The sequence below is a fragment of the Penicillium canariense genome (genome assembly GCF_028826845.1).
Source record: "Penicillium canariense strain IBT 26290 chromosome Unknown utg000007l_segment0_segment0, whole genome shotgun sequence".
Lineage (NCBI taxonomy): Eukaryota > Fungi > Ascomycota > Eurotiomycetes > Eurotiales > Aspergillaceae > Penicillium > Penicillium canariense.
This window is the reverse complement of record NW_026622734.1, coordinates 236,913-254,203: the sequence shown is the minus strand read 5'-3', so window position 1 is coordinate 254,203 and position 17,291 is coordinate 236,913. Positions and strand designations below refer to the sequence as shown.

Here is a 17,291-nt window from a genome sequence, read left to right as displayed (position 1 = left end):
TAATCAGTGGACTGCCCTGGCATTTATACATCTGATGAAGGAAGGAGTGGCAGAACGCCATTCTGGCTGCTAGCAAAGCCCGTCGCGACTTTGTTCTATGCCAAATAAAAGTCTTGCCCGAATAGGAACTTATAGGGCGTTAGTTCAGAAGTAAATTGGTCGCCAAGAACAATTAACCTTGGAAGTGGTGTTCAAGTAAAGTGGGTCCTTCCAAAAGTGTCTCGCGACATTACTTCCCAATTGGGTTAGCGCCGTCGGGTTCGCCGTAGCCTGCTGGCGGACCAGGCAAGTCTCGCTCGAATATATCGATTTTCATCCTAGTGCTTATCGGGATACGGGCGATTCCTGTGTTTGTTGGATTTTCATCGAGACCATGTCCTCATCAACAACCATGCAGGGGAGAAGGGTTGGCCCCCTGGACAAGCGGAGGCGGATGACGCGCTGCCTCGGCTGTGCGAAGCGACGCATCAAGGTCTGGGATGTGAAACGCCAATTTTATGGGATTAGTGAAGCTAATTCTTAGTAGTGTGAAGGTGGCTTTCCATGTGTTCATTGCATTCGACAAAATACGATGTGCATTGCCCAGCAGCAATCGGGACATGGTATGACTCAGTTTGTCAACAAAACCCAGCGAGATGATTTTGGTGGAGGCCATCAAATTTTCAGTCAGGAGGGCACAGCTATTAGAAATAGGCACAGCTCCGAGGCTCACCCGCTTGACTTCATCGGGAAGGATAAGGGTACCCGCCTTCTTGATTATTTTGCCTCTTTTATTCAGGAGAATATGTTCACGACGGGCTTCTCAACAATACTTCCGGAGCTGCTTCCTCTAATTTCAACTTCCCCAGTCCTGTACCATGCAGTGATAGCGGTTGGTGCTTTGGATGTAAACCGACATACATGTGGGCGCGCATTACAGGGAGAGAAACCACCCAAGGTGGATGCCATGACCTCATACCATAAGTCAATGGGTATCTTGCGGTCATCTCTGGGAAAAGGCAATGTGACGCAAAGAGAGGACATTCTCTGGGCCACATTTTTCCTGGGGCTGTTTGAGGTATGCTTTTTATCAGAAATGGGATCCTCTATCAGATGCATTAAATTCGTGTTTGACTGACCTCAATACATCTAGTTGCTCTCAGATGATTCGGGCGAAGGCTGGGTCACACATATGCTCTATGGAACATCAAGAATACTCCAGCTTGCAGGACCAAGCGATTGCATGTCATCAGCCCGAAGGATGTTTTACGACCTGTTCCGTGTTCTCGAAGCCAGCCGAGCATTACTTTTTAATGAAGAAACGATCCTTTCACAGCAATGCTGGCTTCAACTCCAGAACTCCCTGTCAAGCAATTCCACTGGGTGGGATCCCATGGAAGAAATAATAACCCTCATGATTGAGGCATCCAGCTTCAGCCTACGGTGAGTTGGTACTGACAGATGGGCGAGTTGTTTGGTTCTAATAATCCGAACTACAGAGCTGGTGCTATAATTGATATGATTCCTCAACCAGAACGGTTCACTGATCCAGCTGTTGCTCTGGTTGCGGCTGAAGGACTCAATCTCCAAGAAACCATTTATAACTGGCACACGAGGACCCTGCTGCAGTTGGTCCAGGATGGTCCTGATCAAAATTTAAACTTAGCTTTGCTATATTATCACGCTCTGCTGATCTTCCTTTCTGGCAATTACGACTATTTCCCATACTGGGACAACATTCCAGCCCCGGTGTTAACCCCTGCTGAAGTTTGTGAACACCTGAGTACGATCCTGTATCTCTCGGCCGAGGTCTTGCGACACTCCAAAATTCCGGGAGTGATGCTGTTCTTTCCAGTAACTGTTGCAGGGGCTCGAGCCCGGACGATTGATCAAAGATTCGAGATACTGAATCTGCTGGACCTGGTCTTCTCTAAAGGATTTGTGGTCGCAAACAAGATACGGGATAATTTGCTGGAACGGTGGGCCGAGAGGGAACAGACGATGCATCTGGCCACATAAAATAATTACTGCGCCTCAATTCCTTTACATTTATGTTGCCTGGACGGAAGGGAAAAGGCAAATTTAGTGGATAGTTCTTATAATTTTTCCAAATTTTTTACTAGGTGCCAACTCCTTCAGCAAAAATAAATCTGAACCAAATCAACTCATCCCCTTGACAACCTACCTCACCCCATTCAGTCTGACTCATGCTCAAAATGCTGCCGACCCAGCTCTTGTGTCTCTATAGTCAATTCTTCCACAAATAGAGAGCCCAAAAATCCCAATGCTCCAAACGGTGCTAGTTCATACCAGATTGTCTATACAGCGTCCTTTAGACCTCGCCAAGGACTAGGCCTCATAAAAAAAATTTAGAGGGAATGTTAATAATATTTTTGAAAAGTTATATAAAGATAAGCTTTAATTGTAAAATGTTACAAGCAGTAAGGGCGGAGATACCAGCCCGCGGGTAGGAGAAGCCCGCCCCCGCCCCCGCCCCCCGCCCTCCGTCCGCAAAAGTACGGGTCTGTGGGCGGCCCTCGAAGGGCGGCTGGCAGGCGGTTATGAGGTCTCCTGGTATCTACAGCTCTAGGATCGATCGATATAACAACCTCTATAGTTGATCATTGGTTATTCTTCATTCCCAGGCACTACAATGCAAATGTAATTCACAATGATCAATTTAAGATATTTGAACATTCTGACATTGAAAAAATGCCAACCCAAATTCTACAGTATCATACACATCGGCTATCTGGAATAAATATTATCCGACCAGATTGGCCTACCTCAGCTGGATCATACAGCGGCAGTCAGCTGCAATCACCCTCGCCGTCTGAGTAGCAACCCTCTGTCTATTGGCCGGGCACAACTTATCAGAATTACCCGATGAAACATTATCGCCTCATTTGAGTTCCATCCCATGTCTGATACCGTGGAACAGAGCAATCAGCCTCCTGCGCGGGCGACTCGGTCCTCTCTTGCCTGCGCAGCTTGTCGCTATAAGCATCTACGCTGTGATGGCAAGAAACCAGCCTGCAGTCGCTGTGTAGTTGATAGAAAGGAGTGCATTTACCATGCGTCAAGGCGCCGGGGAAATCCGAGGTCAAAACAGTCACAGGAGTCCTCGACCACAACCGTGTCAGACAGTTCCCCACCGCCTACCCTTGACAACCAGACATATTTCAATCTCCCGTCGTCAGCAACGTCACTTGAGACTGATATATCCTCACTAACATCAAATTCCGAGTCAGTTTTGCTTGGTCTTTATTATGAGTTTTTCCATGCAGCACACCCGTGTGTCCTGCCTCGTCAATTCTTAAGTTGCTATTCCAGTGAGAGCGCAATCCAACCACTACTCCTGGTCCTCCATTACATTGGCTCCTTGTTCGCAACATCTATATCCTCTGAGCTACCACATCAGGATGCGCAGAAAGCCTTGGCCAGCATTCGAAGCGGCAATCACCCTATTACCGGGTTTGACGTGCAGGCTGTGCTCCTCTACTCAATCGCCATTTACTGGTGCAACGAGCCGGATCTTGGAGTTGAGTTATTGGACGAAGCTATTCACCTTGCCCTAGAGCTTGGGATGAATCGACAAGAATTCGCTCAACAGAATGCCCAGAATGACCCCATTCTAGAAGAAAGTTGGCGCCGGACATGGTGGCAAATCTATATTACCGATGCGCACATCGCCGGAAGTACCCATAAATATCCGTTCCGCACCAATCAGATCGAAATGACCGTCGATCTTCCTTGTGAAGAGTATGACTATGCCTCGGGGGTGAGTATACCACATTGGCGAACATGCTGAGCAAAGAAGACTGAGTCTGGCTGTATAGAACATTTCTAGACCCCGATGTCTTCAAGACTATGACAATCGCGAATTTTTCTCTGATGACGAAGCGGCGTTCTCATCATATGCAGAGCTCATTGGACTGACGAGGGGCATTGACCATGCTTTGTCACCTGGTGCCTCAGAGGATGCCCAGGTGTACTCCTCGATGTGCTCAAACGCTGATACTAATGTCACTGCATGGCATTCACTTCTTCCTACCTCCAAGCGAACCTTGTTTCATCCCGACGGCACCGTGGATGAGGTAATGTTCAAAGCTGAATTTATCATGCATACGTTAGTCCTCATATTTTGAGCCTATGTGGTTGGTGCGCTAGCTAATTAAATCTAGCTATACCGTCGAAATCCATCGACCCATGTCATCTTTAGCCTATAGTCCCATTGAGTCTGTAGCTCGGTGCGCTCCCAAGGCCCCTTCTGACCGGTTAAAATGCAGCAATTCGGCTGAGCGTCAACTACACACCATGAAATGTCTTGCAGCCGTTGAAAAACTGGAATATCTTCTTACCCTGCCCACAAACATAGAAGCACATTCCCCATTCATCATTTGCATGATTGCCAATTCTACAATCGCGCATCTTTCTGCTTGTCGCTTCGTGTGGGTAGGGGCAAAGCGTGCACAGTGTCGCGAGAAAATCCGACTTACTATGGGTACCTTGAAGCGTCTCAGTGCCCATTGGATGTTGGGAAAGAGAACCTACCGGGAAATCGGTCTTATTGCTCGGGAAATACTGGGCTTGGTGAATAACACACCTGCACCCGAACCCCCAGTATCTTCCTGGGTCGAAGAATCACCGGTGGATCTCAACGCATTGGGATTATTGCCTGGCCTCGACTTTGACTTTTGCGCCTTGTTCGATTCTAGCGTTCCAAGTGCCATCGGAGAACCCCTGGCTGATTTTATGAAATTTCCCGCAACACCGATATCTTAAGGTTAACCTATATGTTGGAATATTCCAAAGAGAAAATAATGATCAATCTTTCATACTGAGGACTATTCCAACAACCCTTCTCGCCAAGTCCGAGGTTTTCATGTACCGTTCATCGATATTCTTCATCAATCTGAATGATAGCATCCATTCCATCTCGTTCCAAAACATCCGTATCCAAAACAAGAGTAGCGAACAAGGTGGCCGGCTCGGTCTTGCTCGCATTATCGCTAATGCGGTGGTGGCAGCCTGGAGCCTCAAACCAAGTCCCACCAGTCTTGAAAACCTGCATCGGGTCGTTGTTCATCTTATTTAGCAGCGTGCCGCTAAAAACGTATGCAGAGGCTGATGCGCCGCCATGTCTGTGAGGCGGGGTCGAGGCATTAGGTGGAAATTCAACACGGACGCAAACGATGCTTTTGCCGGGGCAGTTCACCAGTTTATACTGGTAGACAATGTTGATTTCCGGCATTGGGCGGCTAAGCTATGTATCAGTTTATAGAAAGGAATTTAAGATTCAAGACCCTGTTCACCCACCTCGGATCATAGGTTGGCTCTTCCATTTTGCCTGCGGTAGAAGGTAAGAGTGTCGGAGTGAAGATCTGATGGTGGGGGATGTTACACTAGAGTTGAAATTTAACTCTTATTTATACTGGGTTGACATAAAGTATCCACTTATTGTTGGGACGGTACCATTCAGAATGATGCCACTGGGAACTGATCTCGCTGAATAGCCTAAGGATGATTCCCGAGCCTTCGTCATATCTAGTCCCTTACGGTTTGAATACTGGTGGTTGACAACCCTTCAATGGGTGGTGCGGGTCTCCCAACGCGGTAGGCTATCAATAGGCTATCAACGGATACCCGATGCCATGCTCCGTGACGTGCAAAGTTCTCGATATCACTCGGGTGTTTTCTTACCTTTCTCCTTCTCCATTGTTGGGCGTGCAAATAATTAATTAATAGACTCTCTTGGTTACCAAAAAGAAGGCGTTTTTCGTTTGTCCTTTTCCCGCTCAAAATCAGGCATCCGTCCCCTTCTCCGACTCTCCCGACCGCACCGCCTTCTCCATGGCGTCATCATTCTTGCCGGGCGGGTCAATTGGCTACCAATATCCTATTTGCCAGCCTGTTGTATTTTTCACTTACCATTGTGCTGTATGAAGCCATGTTCAGTCTTTATCTGCCTATTTCAGAAACCCATCCTGCTTCTTCTCTAGCCTCTAATTTATCATTCAATCTTGTCAGACATCAAATTACAGTCCGGGATCATCACGACTAGCCGAGGAAAGGCTCAGATCGAGCACAATTTGTCAATCCCATCTCCTGGCCAGGGCCAGCTCTTCCTCAAATCAGCGCGATAGCTCTCAGTCTTCCCAACTAGATGGACTTAGATACATTTAGAAGACCGGGTGCCGGGATGGAGTTTGCCTTTGCGGGAGAAGTTGTAGACATTCCAGACGGAGTTCAGACCCGCACTAATCATAATCATAAATACAAAAGCAACATCACAGCAAAGCCCGATTGGGCTGGCGGCAAAGGTTGCGTGACCTGGTAGAGGGGTCACAATTTAGTGCAGCCAACTGTATTCGTCACTACATATCTAAACCCTGGACAAATTGAACTTGTCAAGGATAGCGGGATAGTAACGCACTTCCGTATGTAGAAATAGTTTAGTTATATTTGTGTAGTGACTTCTTAGTTTGTACTAGGGGATTCACGACATTTCAAGAATTGGGGACTTTTCAACACCCCTTTCGCTGTCATGTGAGCAAAGACACCCTAACGTGTCCTCGCACGATCCGCTCTTTTTATCTCGTCTTCAATTGAATTCATCTCATGTTTTTGGTTTGGTTCCCCTTGGTAGATTAGCCACATTCTTGCATACCATGCCATACTATATTATCAGCTTGCTGTAACAGAACTTCTCCTGGCTCCGTTGGTGTGTGCATTAGTTCACTGCCTAGTGTCGAGGCGTCTGATTGGCCAGCGATATGCACACCCCTCGCCAACCCGCATCAAAGCTAGCGCTTAGGCACTTCGTCTCTTAGATTCCCAGCATCGAGGGCTGATTGCGAGGCAAGCTTGGTCTCGCATATAATCACCTTGTCACTTTTCCCCATCTTGTTGAATATGAAGTTCATCTGCCCTCGTTCACGAAAGCTCCAGTAAACCGGACGATTCAGGACCCTCCAAAAACAACCCTAAACTCCCTCAGATGGGTAGGACGCCCGGCCGACAAAAGATGCCACCAAGAACCTTGAGCCATGAAGCGTACAGAGTAGGATGGATATCTCCGTTGGAGGTGGAACAGATCGCGGCGATGCTGATGCTGGACGAAGAGCACAAACCTCTACCGCAAATGCCCGCGGATCACAATGTCTACAAGCTTGGAAGCATTAACAACCACAACGTTGTTATCGCAGGTCTCCACCAGCCGGGTAATTGCCCCGCAGCTACTGTCGTCGCGCAGATGAGGATGACATTTCCGAACCTCAGGTACGGCCTACTAGTTGGTATTGGCGGCGGAGTGCCGATAAAGACGGATAACGGGATGATCCAATTAGGCCATATAGTGGTCAGCAAACCGACAAGCACACACTCTGGTGTAATACAATATGACCATGGAAGAGCGAGGGAGGGTCACTTTGAGCGGATAGGCACCCTTACGCCACCTCCGGTAGCCCTCCTAAATGCTGCACAATCCCTATCAGTGCAACGAGCGATCGTGGACCGCGATCCTATTTGGGAAGATATAAAGAGAACGCAAACAAGCCGCCGAAGACTTTCACGCTTCATATCTCCCGGTATTACGAATGATCATCTACACCAATCAGATTATATACATCAACAGGCGGGGGTATCTTGCGAGGATGGTGGATGTGACCCAGGGCAGCGCATTGAGAGAGCTATGGATAATAGCGAGGAGCCTTTTATTGTTGTGCACCGAGGGACGATTGCGTCGGGGGAGTTAGTGGTGAAGGATGCTAAGCTAAGAGATCGCTTAGGGAAGCAGCATGGGCTGCTATGCTTCGAGATGGAGGCGGCAGGAGCCCTTGCCAATTTTCCATGCCTCGTTATCCGTGGTATCTCTGACTACTGCGACTCCCACAAGAATGACCAGTGGCATGGATACGCGGCTGCGGTAGCGGCCGCATATGCGAGGCGGTTGTTCTTTCACCTGCCAATCGAAGTGACGCAAAAACTGCAACGGGATTCGGCTGCGTCGGGTGAGGAGACCGTTCCACACGATGGGCAGTACGGGCAAGGAGGGCCTGGTTACAACTCCCGCCAAACCAGTAGGCCAGTTGACTCTGGACCCAAAACTGTAATTTTCGGCGCCTCTGACAATTCCAACCCTCGGTCAGCGCAGAATTACGAGACAAATATTGCACAGACGGCAAATTTGGATGATAGGACACTGGTCGGACTGCTTCACAGGGCGGGATTCCATGCAAGAACACTGCATGAGGCCGTAAAGAATGGGCTTGTGGAGGTGGTGGTTAACTAGTTGCTGAAGGATGGAGCCGATGTCACAAGTCCAGATGACGATGGCTGGGCGCCAATCAACCTAGCCGCAGGCAGCGGGCACGAAACTGTGACGAGGCTGCTTATAGAGAAAGGCGCCGACCTCGAGGCGAAGACCAAGTTAGGCAACACCCCGCTCTTGGTAGCTGCACTTATGGGGCATGAGGCCGTGGTGCGTCTGCTGCTTAGTAAAGGCGCCGACATTGAGGCGAAGGACAAGATTGGCGACACAGCGCTCTTGCTGGCTGTGCACAAGGGACACGAGGCTGTGGCGAAGCTACTAGTGGAGAGTGGCGCAAACCTCGAGGCACAGAATAAGGATGGCGACACACCACTCTTGCTAGCTCTACACAGGGGCCATGAAGCCGTGGCAAGTCTGCTGGTGGAGCAAGGCGCCAACCTCGAGGTGAAGGATAATTATAGCAGGACGCCGCTCTTGCTGGCTGCAAAAAACGGGCTCGAGACTATGACAAGGCTGCTATTAGAGAAAGATGCCAACGTCGATACGAAGGACGTCTTTGGCGACACATCGCTCCTGTTGGCTGCAGAAAACGGGCATGAGGCCGTGGTGAGGCTACTGGTAGGGACAGGCGCCAACTGTGATGGATGTGTTGAGGTAACAAAGGCGGAGACGAGGACGGCCGGCAGATATCGCCAGAGTTATCCTTACCATACTAGATTTGCGTGATCGGTCTGCTCTAAGATGTCCGTTTGCTGGCCTTCGCAAGGAGGGTCTACTTGTTTATCATGTATTGGTGTTTTCCTCTTTGGCCGGGGCTCTCTTCCCAGTTTCCCCCTCTCCAGTCTTTATGATTTGGTCTAGGTCGCATGAGAATCGTCTTGTTCATCCAATCGTCTTCCTGGCACGTAACAACAACTTCGAGGCGGAGAACAAGTATGGTTACACACTGCTCTTAGAAGCTGCACGTGCATGAGGCCGTGCCGATGCTTCTGAAACGAAAAGTGTTTCAATCACTGTTCAGTTTCTAACTAATAGATAGAAAGCCAAGACGTCAAGCCCTTGGATAGTGGACTGAGAGGGTAGGACATTGATGATTTTGCAGGGAGGATATAGTACTCTAGTCGCAATAGGATAACCTCCTTTGCGCTTGTCCTTCCCTAGTCTCTCTTATCTCGCTTGTTCTTCCTTGTATGTTGTGTCATGTACCACTTCTAGCATGTCCTTATAACCCTCTAGAACCCCGCCTTTTCTAGATTATAACGCGGTTTAAGTAGACTACGCCAAAAACCGCAAAACCGCAAAACTAAACCAAACCAAACCACAGATGATTTGGTTTTTGGGGCCAATTTTAAAAACCTGTTTACGGAGATTTCACTATGGTGAAGGAGGATTGGAGCAGTAAAAGGACGCGGGAGGCATCTAAGAACGATCGAGAGTTCGGGGTCGAAGTCTATTACGCACCGAGGGCTTCCTTGAAAATAGCAAATTGCAACCGATATCATTTAAGATTAGAGAGGTGAACTCGTGGGTGCTCTCGAGGGCGTTTCGGAAGTTAGGCACCAGGGCGTCCGCGGGGAGAAAGTCCTTCATGAGTCAGGATACTGTACTCCTCAATTATTGAACTGTTGCTTCAAACAACGTGGAAACAAAATCATTAATATGAGAAAGGTGCTGTATGTATATACATGTCGGTCGATTAAATATACAATGAGAGAATAGAGAGTGCAAAAACACTGGAGATCAACGATATCACGGCAGGGTATTGCCGACCAGTCGAGTCATTTTTCCTGTCACTCGTGCTGTTGCCACTAGTCTGAGTGCCGTTGTTGGCACTGGTCTGAGTGCCGTTGTTGAAGCCGACCGTCCGTAGCCAAGTAGGTGTAGAGCTGTTAGTCTCCAATTCATCCGAATGATAAGAGTCTATGGTTCCCTTGAATGTAATCGTCACCTTGGCCTCAATAATCGTCATCGCGTCGCAGAAGTCCTGATTCGAATTGTGGACTTCACAACCTTGCACTGCCGAGATATAAGCATTCAATGTGATGTGGGCTGTCTCGCTGTCAAACACAATGTCGAGTGTCGGGGCTGGGTATGATACGTTGTAGCCCGCAAGTTCCCACAAGTAGGGAGAGATCAGGGTAGCAGCCCAATTGGTGTCTTTCGTCCCATTGCAGGATGTCATGTTAAACGGAATAAGGAAGCTTCCGGCGTACGTGTTCTCATCACCATATTGTGACAGGGCGCTTGAGACGTTGTAGGGCGCTTTGTCGGTCTTAGCTAGCGTGAGATTAAAACCATCTGGCTCTGTCTCAGAGCTATTGTAGGAATAGATCGGGCTATAAAGTGTGAGTAAACCAACGAAGGGTCATAAGTTGGATCATCGGCCGCAGCAACTGCGGTCGCTGAGACCAAGCCCAATGCCAAGAGCTGGCTCACTTTGAAACCTCGCATCTTGTCGGTATCTTGAGTAGAAGTGTTCAAAAACGAAAGGACCCCTGAAATCGGAGTTTGAGTGGGTAGGTCGATTCATTTAAAATCTCATGGAAAAGGGACTGTTCGGAGTAGTCAGAAACCGGGCAAACAGCTTGAACCCTGACTCAATCTCGTTTGAATGCGACTCTACCGGGCGCACCAGGCTAATTTGGACCTAGCTAACCCCAAAGGCTTGCACTTCCGACTTCCACGCCGCCTCTAGACCCCTAACAGTCCCTGCCAAGCCCTCCCGGCCCCCAAAGTCCTTCACTAGTGTGGGAGCCCGGCAGCAGTACCGGCCAGGAACCCGGAGGACGTGAGTGGACCACATTGACAGTGTCTCACGGACTCATCTCTTAGCGGCTGTACCCTTGGGTGGTGAGTGGAGAGATCCTGGTGTCGGCTTTACTTGACCAATGAGTTGACCCGCAGAGTCAGCCTCAAAACTGGCGGATCCGTCGCGTACTCCGTACGATTGCCTTGATTTTGGCGAAGTGGGGCGGGGCATATTGCTTCAGGGGTCGGCCGGGCTTCCGTTTACGCGAGCTAAGTATTCATAGCGAAGGCATTCCAAGGAAAGCAAACTTGCTCGAAATACGGTCGATCAACAGAAAGTAGAGCAAGTACACTTTCCCGGAGCAAGCATTCTGTACCTCGGTTGGGGTCAAATGAACGTATGATTGAATTAAGAGGTCAACATGGAATATACATGTGGCAGACACGAAAGCAATCTTCTAATCCCTTGCCACCGTAGGCATGAATTAGACGCCAGAATCGTATTGACCCACATCCTGAGCGGCGACATAACTCTGCCACCCAGCGCAGGTGGAATTGAGCTGATCATGATCAATTTCGATTTCCGAGGCTCGCTCAAGAAGCTGCACGGCAAATCCTTCGGAGGTATGCCACGCGATATGACAATGCATGAGCCAGACCTGTGCATATGGAATTGGGTCAGTGATGTCCATAACTGTTTTACACTCGAACTACTTACACCAGGGTTGTTTGTCTTCATGGCAATGACTACATATCCACTGGCAGGCAGCATGACAACATCTCGTCGCGGAGCGTTCACCAAAGTCAAGCTGCTCTTCATAGATGTATCGAAGTTGCCATACCCAGAGCCGAGAACCCAGAAGTCATGTCCGTGAAGGTGCATGGGGTGGTCCTGAGCAAAAGGGGAATGGATTACCAGGTACACCCATTCATCAGCACGGGGGAGATGGATGACACCTTGCTTGGCGAGCCAAGTGCGATTACCATCAGCGACCTGCTGCAGAGTGGGGTACTCCCATTGCGTATGGAATGAAGTCTTGTTCATCAACCAAAGAAGAGCATTATCCGTGACCTGGACTTCGACTTTTTCATCCTCGCCATAGGCATATGTGCTGGACGCGTTGAGGGCCAAGTAGGGAACAAGATTGGAGGGATCCTCATCGGCACATGAGTCAGTATAGCTGTATGCTGAGGTAGTCGGGTCTGCGGTAGAAGAGTTGTCATAGCGAATGATGCCCTTAACCAGGTCGACCGCATCCGACTCAGAGCAAGCCTCCTGGGGAATGGCTCGCAGCCAAAAGTTCCCACTGGTCAGCTGCTTTCCAGTGACAATGACATCGTATCGTTGACCCATTCCGATGCTGAGGTCGGTTGCGTTGTAAGGCACAATAGGTACAAAGTCGTTTGCAATCACCTCGAGAGTGTGGTTGTCGATCATGAAACGGAAGTGCTGGTCCGCAGCAGCATTTACAAGGCGCATACGGTATCTTTTACCAGCCTCGAAGGTAGTTGAGAAACGAGATCCCTTGCTACCCCACACGTTGGTTCCATTGATAAGGCCATTCGGAGCCGTAGGAGGTCCTCCCGTTGCCGCTTTGAGAACAAGTTGGTCGGCAGTGGCCTACAGTGGGTAGAACTCCATCTTAGTTTTCGCAGCTTGATGATAGATGTTTCATGACTCACGTGGTACCAATCATTGAGGAAAACGTGTCCAAGATCAACATCATAGTTGGCTGTCGCCGGACCATTGATCTGGATTCCCCCGAAAACACCGTCCCAAGCTTGGACGTAAAAGTGGGAATGGTACCAACCAGTACCATATTCGACAGCACGCCAGCGGTAGGTGTAGGAGCCACCGGGCGCGATGGGGCATTGGGTAATGCTGGGTACACCGTCCATGGCGTCTGTCCAGTTTTGGCGAATGCCATGGAAGTGTAGGCCGGTGCCGTTGTTCTGCAGAGAGTTCTTGACATGAACGACTTTTTTACTCTTCGTCAATTTCTGGGTGCTAACAGAGCTATAAAGGCTTTGGATTCAGGTATTCTCACCGACAGTGTCCCCCCAGTCAGCGATGATGGTTGGGCCCGGGAATGATCCATTAATGAGTTGAACAGGCATCTCAACGCCATCGGGGGCGGCCGTGGTGTTTTCAACGTTGAACCAGTACTCGCGCACCACCCCAGTGTCGGGGACCTTTTCATAGTAGTTGGTTGAGAGATCAAATCCCTCGCTCCAGCAAGCCCGATTTGATGGACCGTTAACACAGTCTGTGTTTCTCGCATGCTGGGCTGACAAAGAAGCCCCAAAGACGCCTGGAAATGCAACCAGTGGCATTAAAAGAAAAGAAGAAAAGTGCATGTTGGTAGTGATCTCCGCTCAAGCGGCGGTTCGATCAGAAAAGAGTGACTGTATAACGTAGGAATGTAAAAGGACGGTGAAAAGCGAATGTCGAGATAGATGAAGCTGAAAGGCGCAGCCCTACGGCGATACTTTATTAGTTAGGGACTGACAGAAATGGGTTTACATTGGACCAAAAAAAGAGAAATACCCGAAGCATTCGCATTCCTTACAACAGAGTTTCGATGGGAGAAACTAAATGCCCCTCCCATCGAAACTAAATGCCCCACACAGACGGGGATCTTCACACAATAAGTCCTTTTTTCAGCGATCCACCCCGGATGGGCGACGCGTGCCCTCACACCCCATAACTTTTTCGATCCTGGTGGATCATCTAAACGCGTAAACATCAAATTCGACCTAGGCACCCATCGTGTTCGCGTGCCAATATCAGCAAAGATGATGTGGAGCTTTTGGGTTACTCTGTTGCGGCCTGGAGAGAACCAGACCGCAGAAGGGCACTCGATAGGATAAAACTCCGGGCTCGGGCAGGTATCCTAATGCTACACAGCCTCAATTTCCGTTCAAAGCTGGTAATATAGATGTACAGTAATGGCATCAGGGAGAGGTTAAATGATCAGCAAGTAAGTTACTTGGCAGATTGACCCATTTTTGGTTGTGAAACAAGCCTCCGGTGACTGAACTAGAAATGTCTATGATCATCGTGAAGTCGGGGGCTTGGCACTGCATCTACTCCATACGTTCTTAGTGCAATATTAGAGTATGCTCGGTGGAGAAGTTCGCGGCTCATTTTTCATTCTATATATAGTCCGGATGCACCGCCCGGCCGTTACCAGACTAGCCAGGCCCCTCACTGAGTACTTGAGTCCACACCAGGAGAAGGAGCCTATCAGAACCTCCTCAAAATAAACTCCTGCTACGCTACGCTATGGTTGACGAACGTGAGTCTTCCCAATGTGCGAAGCATGTAGGCTTTGAAAAATTAGGCCCATGAGCCAAGAGTCGCGCGGTGGGGGAATCGCTAGCGACCCTCTAGTCGCCCGAGGTTAAGATTTGATCCGCTCCACATCTGATGTCGCGGCGTCTTCGGCTGGATCGGCGGCGTATTTGGCTTGATCGGCGGCGTCTACGTACGCACCTTTACGGAGTAAATGGACGCCTAAGTTCAACTATAGCGTTGGGATGTGGAGTATCATGGCGTGCGAACTATTGTGGGAATATTGTGGAGGTCCATAATTTGGATGCAACAGCATGATTCCCGCCTCGGAAAATGCAAGAGCATGCGATGTGATTGCACGCAGAGGAGTGAGCATCATATTTGTGTCTCTCCCCGTGGAAATTATTCGGTGAAATTTCTAGTTGATCTCTAGTGGATTTTTTGGTCGGTCATTTTCTTCTGCCGTTCTAGTCCTTCAAAACAAGACCTTTCCTTGGACGACCGTACTCATTCTTCCCATTCTTTTCGTCACTCTTTCTAATCGTCGAAATCTGTCCATTTCACCTACTCTTGTTAATTTAAGGTATTTGATTAAGATGCATTTACACGCTCTTTTATCCCTTCTCCTTCTGCAGGTTGGCCTAGGAGCAGCTCACCTGCATGCCAAGCGCGCTGCCGAGACAAATGCTACACTCTCCGCCTACGGCACCAACTCGACGAACTGGCCCATTGCCTACGGCCTCGATGATGGTAAGTCTTTAAAATACGACTTAGTTCTGCGTAAGATGACTCATTATGATTCTATTAGGTCTTCTTTACATCACAGAGGATCCCAACGACAGCGACTTCAACCTGACCCCCTTGCTCTGGAACCTCGCATCTATCACTGGCGAAAACTGGATCGCCAACGCGACCTTCTCCAATGGCACCAGTGCCGGCTGCATGTACATCATGTCTGAGCATGATTATGCTGTTGGTGTTCTGCCACTAACGCGGGCTGCCTACGTCAATGGAACCGTCTCGGGCTTTGCTTTGTTTGCCTCCCAGTTAGTGTTCAACAACAACACGTTACTTCAAGCGCAATTCTGGGCGAAATCAACCAGCTCCAGTGGTGTTTACGGTCTTACTTGGACAGTTGATGATAGCACCCCGAGTGGTGATTTCCCTGTCGTCGTCAAAGCTACCGAAGATTCTTGAATTTAGAGACTCTTTGAGTTTGGTGGTTTGATAGGGCCTCTCTCTTTTCATACACGGCAGCGACGCATTCCAAGTGTAGCTCGTCCGGTGTTCTTTGGCGCCTAATCTCTCGAAATTAGGTGTGCCCTGTTGAAAGATTCTGGTTGTCAAATATCCACCTCCATACATCGTCTGTCTTATCACACTACATCCATCTATTGCGAGTATTATACGCCACTGACCATATGTCGTCCATGTCGAGCGGGTTTCCGAACGCTTGATCCAAGTCGCGACTCTATTTAGCGTAAATATGCAGCTTTGAAATGCGAGGTCCCCCTTTCATATTTAACATGTATCCTGATCTGCGACTTTGTGAGATTGGACCCGCGGTCTATAAAGCCTAAGAAGGGGTTCTCACAGGAAGAGTGCTTACAGAGTCAAACAAATAAGCACATAAATGTCGACGAAGATCTTTCCTGACAATGACTTCAAGGACCTTTCTTCGTTGTTGGTGCGAACAAGGGTAACCTGGTCCCCACCCTGGGAAGTGAAGCAACAAAGCTTATTCTTCAGGTAGGCATGGACTTCGCAATCAAAGCTTATTCTTCGGGTAGGCATTGACTTCGCAATCATATTCTGCTTGACGACGCTCTTTTCGGAATACTTATCTTCCTAGGCTGTCGAGACGTGCGGAAGGGCACTGAGGTAATTGAGAAGCTCCGCACCACCTGCTTTGTCAAGGGAAGCTGATGTCGTCTGTATCGATATTCGGTCCGAATTCTGTGTCAGGCGGCTGTCAAGGAAGTGCGAAGGGCACAAGAAGCTTGATAATTAGTGAGATTTCCCCGATCTCTATCCTAGTAGTCTCCGTCAAGATTTTGAATCATTCCTAATCCTGATCAACAACGCTGCCATCTGGCTTCCAGAGAAGGACGCCGAATATGTCCGCAAAATATATACCAAAGTGTTCGTTATGGGCGTCAGATCCGTCATCACCACCAGTGAGGTATTCATATCACTCATTAGAATGACTACGACCGATGCTCGTATCATCCAAGTCTCCTCGACACCTGGCTCCTTGATGCGCCTAGCCGAGGGTAAAATGCCACCGGCTCTCTTCCTGTCATATGCTTCTTTTCAACCCGCCCTGAATCTGGCAACACTGAAAGCGCGGGCCGGGTGGATCATCAGGATATGCTATTATAGATTGTTTCGCGAACAATGGAAGGAAGAATGATCCGCTAAATACTGCCTCAGATTTGAAGATTTGGTAACGGAGAACAACAAAAAAGCAAGACCGTGCTGGACGTGAATAATCGAAAATGCGGCTCAATGCTTGTGCCGTGGTGAGATTCCCATGTACAATAAAGGGAAGGTGGCCTCTGGCTGCGATTGATGGAGCCTATTTAGTGGAGTTAACGTCCTTCCCGAGTCTTATCTCCGAAGATCTGGATCAGACCTCCAGGCACCATCGTCCCGTGACGGGAATTTGTTGTCGAAGGCAACAATATTCTGCAGCTGATCGCCTAGAATAAGACTTCCACATGCTTTTGTGATACTTCCATTGCCGTAGAACTGCTGAAAAATGTATTCATAAGTACCTCTCGAGTTTAGTGAGTGCCACAATATCTCTTGGAGCCGTGGGTCTCATCCTATGTTGAGGTAATTTTGATTAGGTGCGCAGCAGTAGAAAAAGAGGCTAAGAAAGAGCGACCAGCTTTTCTAATTAAAGCAACCTCCTTTCTATTGGATGTTGAGAAAAATTCTTTTGATAATCCGCTGGCATGGCCGGGCGACTGATCACATCAATTCAGGCGTTCA

General features: G+C 48.8%; 7 protein-coding genes across 7 annotated transcripts; 4 read left to right on the top strand and 3 right to left on the bottom strand.

The window, feature by feature from the left end:
* Positions 1-373: 373 nt before the first annotated feature.
* N7482_009119 (uncharacterized protein) lies at positions 374-1,998 on the top strand (the record flags this gene model as incomplete). The annotated part of the gene is made up of 4 exons (XM_056691243.1): positions 374-472; positions 527-1,057; positions 1,133-1,422; positions 1,479-1,998. The coding sequence occupies 4 exons, from the start codon at positions 374-376 to the stop codon at positions 1,996-1,998; spliced, it is 1,440 nt and encodes a 479-aa protein (XP_056538949.1).
* Positions 1,999-2,899: 901 nt separating this feature from the next.
* On the top strand, positions 2,900-4,764 carry N7482_009118 (uncharacterized protein; the record flags this gene model as incomplete). Its single annotated transcript, XM_056691242.1, has 3 exons — positions 2,900-3,760; positions 3,819-4,108; positions 4,164-4,764. 3 exons carry the CDS (start codon positions 2,900-2,902, stop codon positions 4,762-4,764), a joined length of 1,752 nt encoding a protein of 583 aa, XP_056538948.1.
* A 109-nt stretch (positions 4,765-4,873) lies between these two features.
* N7482_009117 (cupin domain-containing protein) lies at positions 4,874-5,324 on the bottom strand (the record flags this gene model as incomplete). Its single annotated transcript, XM_056691241.1, has 2 exons — positions 4,874-5,240; positions 5,299-5,324. The coding sequence occupies 2 exons, from the start codon at positions 5,322-5,324 to the stop codon at positions 4,874-4,876; spliced, it is 393 nt and encodes a 130-aa protein (XP_056538947.1).
* A 1,682-nt stretch (positions 5,325-7,006) lies between these two features.
* Positions 7,007-8,977, top strand: N7482_009116 (ankyrin repeat domain-containing protein; the record flags this gene model as incomplete). The annotated part of the gene is given in 2 exon segments (XM_056691240.1): positions 7,007-8,260; positions 8,273-8,977. The coding sequence occupies 2 exon segments, from the start codon at positions 7,007-7,009 to the stop codon at positions 8,975-8,977; spliced, it is 1,959 nt and encodes a 652-aa protein (XP_056538946.1).
* A 970-nt stretch (positions 8,978-9,947) lies between these two features.
* Positions 9,948-10,702, bottom strand: N7482_009115 (uncharacterized protein; the record flags this gene model as incomplete). Its single annotated transcript, XM_056691239.1, has 2 exons — positions 9,948-10,566; positions 10,611-10,702. The coding sequence occupies 2 exons, from the start codon at positions 10,700-10,702 to the stop codon at positions 9,948-9,950; spliced, it is 711 nt and encodes a 236-aa protein (XP_056538945.1).
* Positions 10,703-11,484: 782 nt separating this feature from the next.
* On the bottom strand, positions 11,485-13,333 carry N7482_009114 (multicopper oxidase; the record flags this gene model as incomplete). The annotated part of the gene is made up of 4 exons (XM_056691238.1): positions 11,485-11,658; positions 11,718-12,620; positions 12,683-13,000; positions 13,052-13,333. The coding sequence occupies 4 exons, from the start codon at positions 13,331-13,333 to the stop codon at positions 11,485-11,487; spliced, it is 1,677 nt and encodes a 558-aa protein (XP_056538944.1).
* Positions 13,334-14,890: 1,557 nt separating this feature from the next.
* On the top strand, positions 14,891-15,491 carry N7482_009113 (uncharacterized protein; the record flags this gene model as incomplete). The annotated part of the gene is made up of 2 exons (XM_056691237.1): positions 14,891-15,044; positions 15,103-15,491. 2 exons carry the CDS (start codon positions 14,891-14,893, stop codon positions 15,489-15,491), a joined length of 543 nt encoding a protein of 180 aa, XP_056538943.1.
* Positions 15,492-17,291: the final 1,800 nt, after the last annotated feature.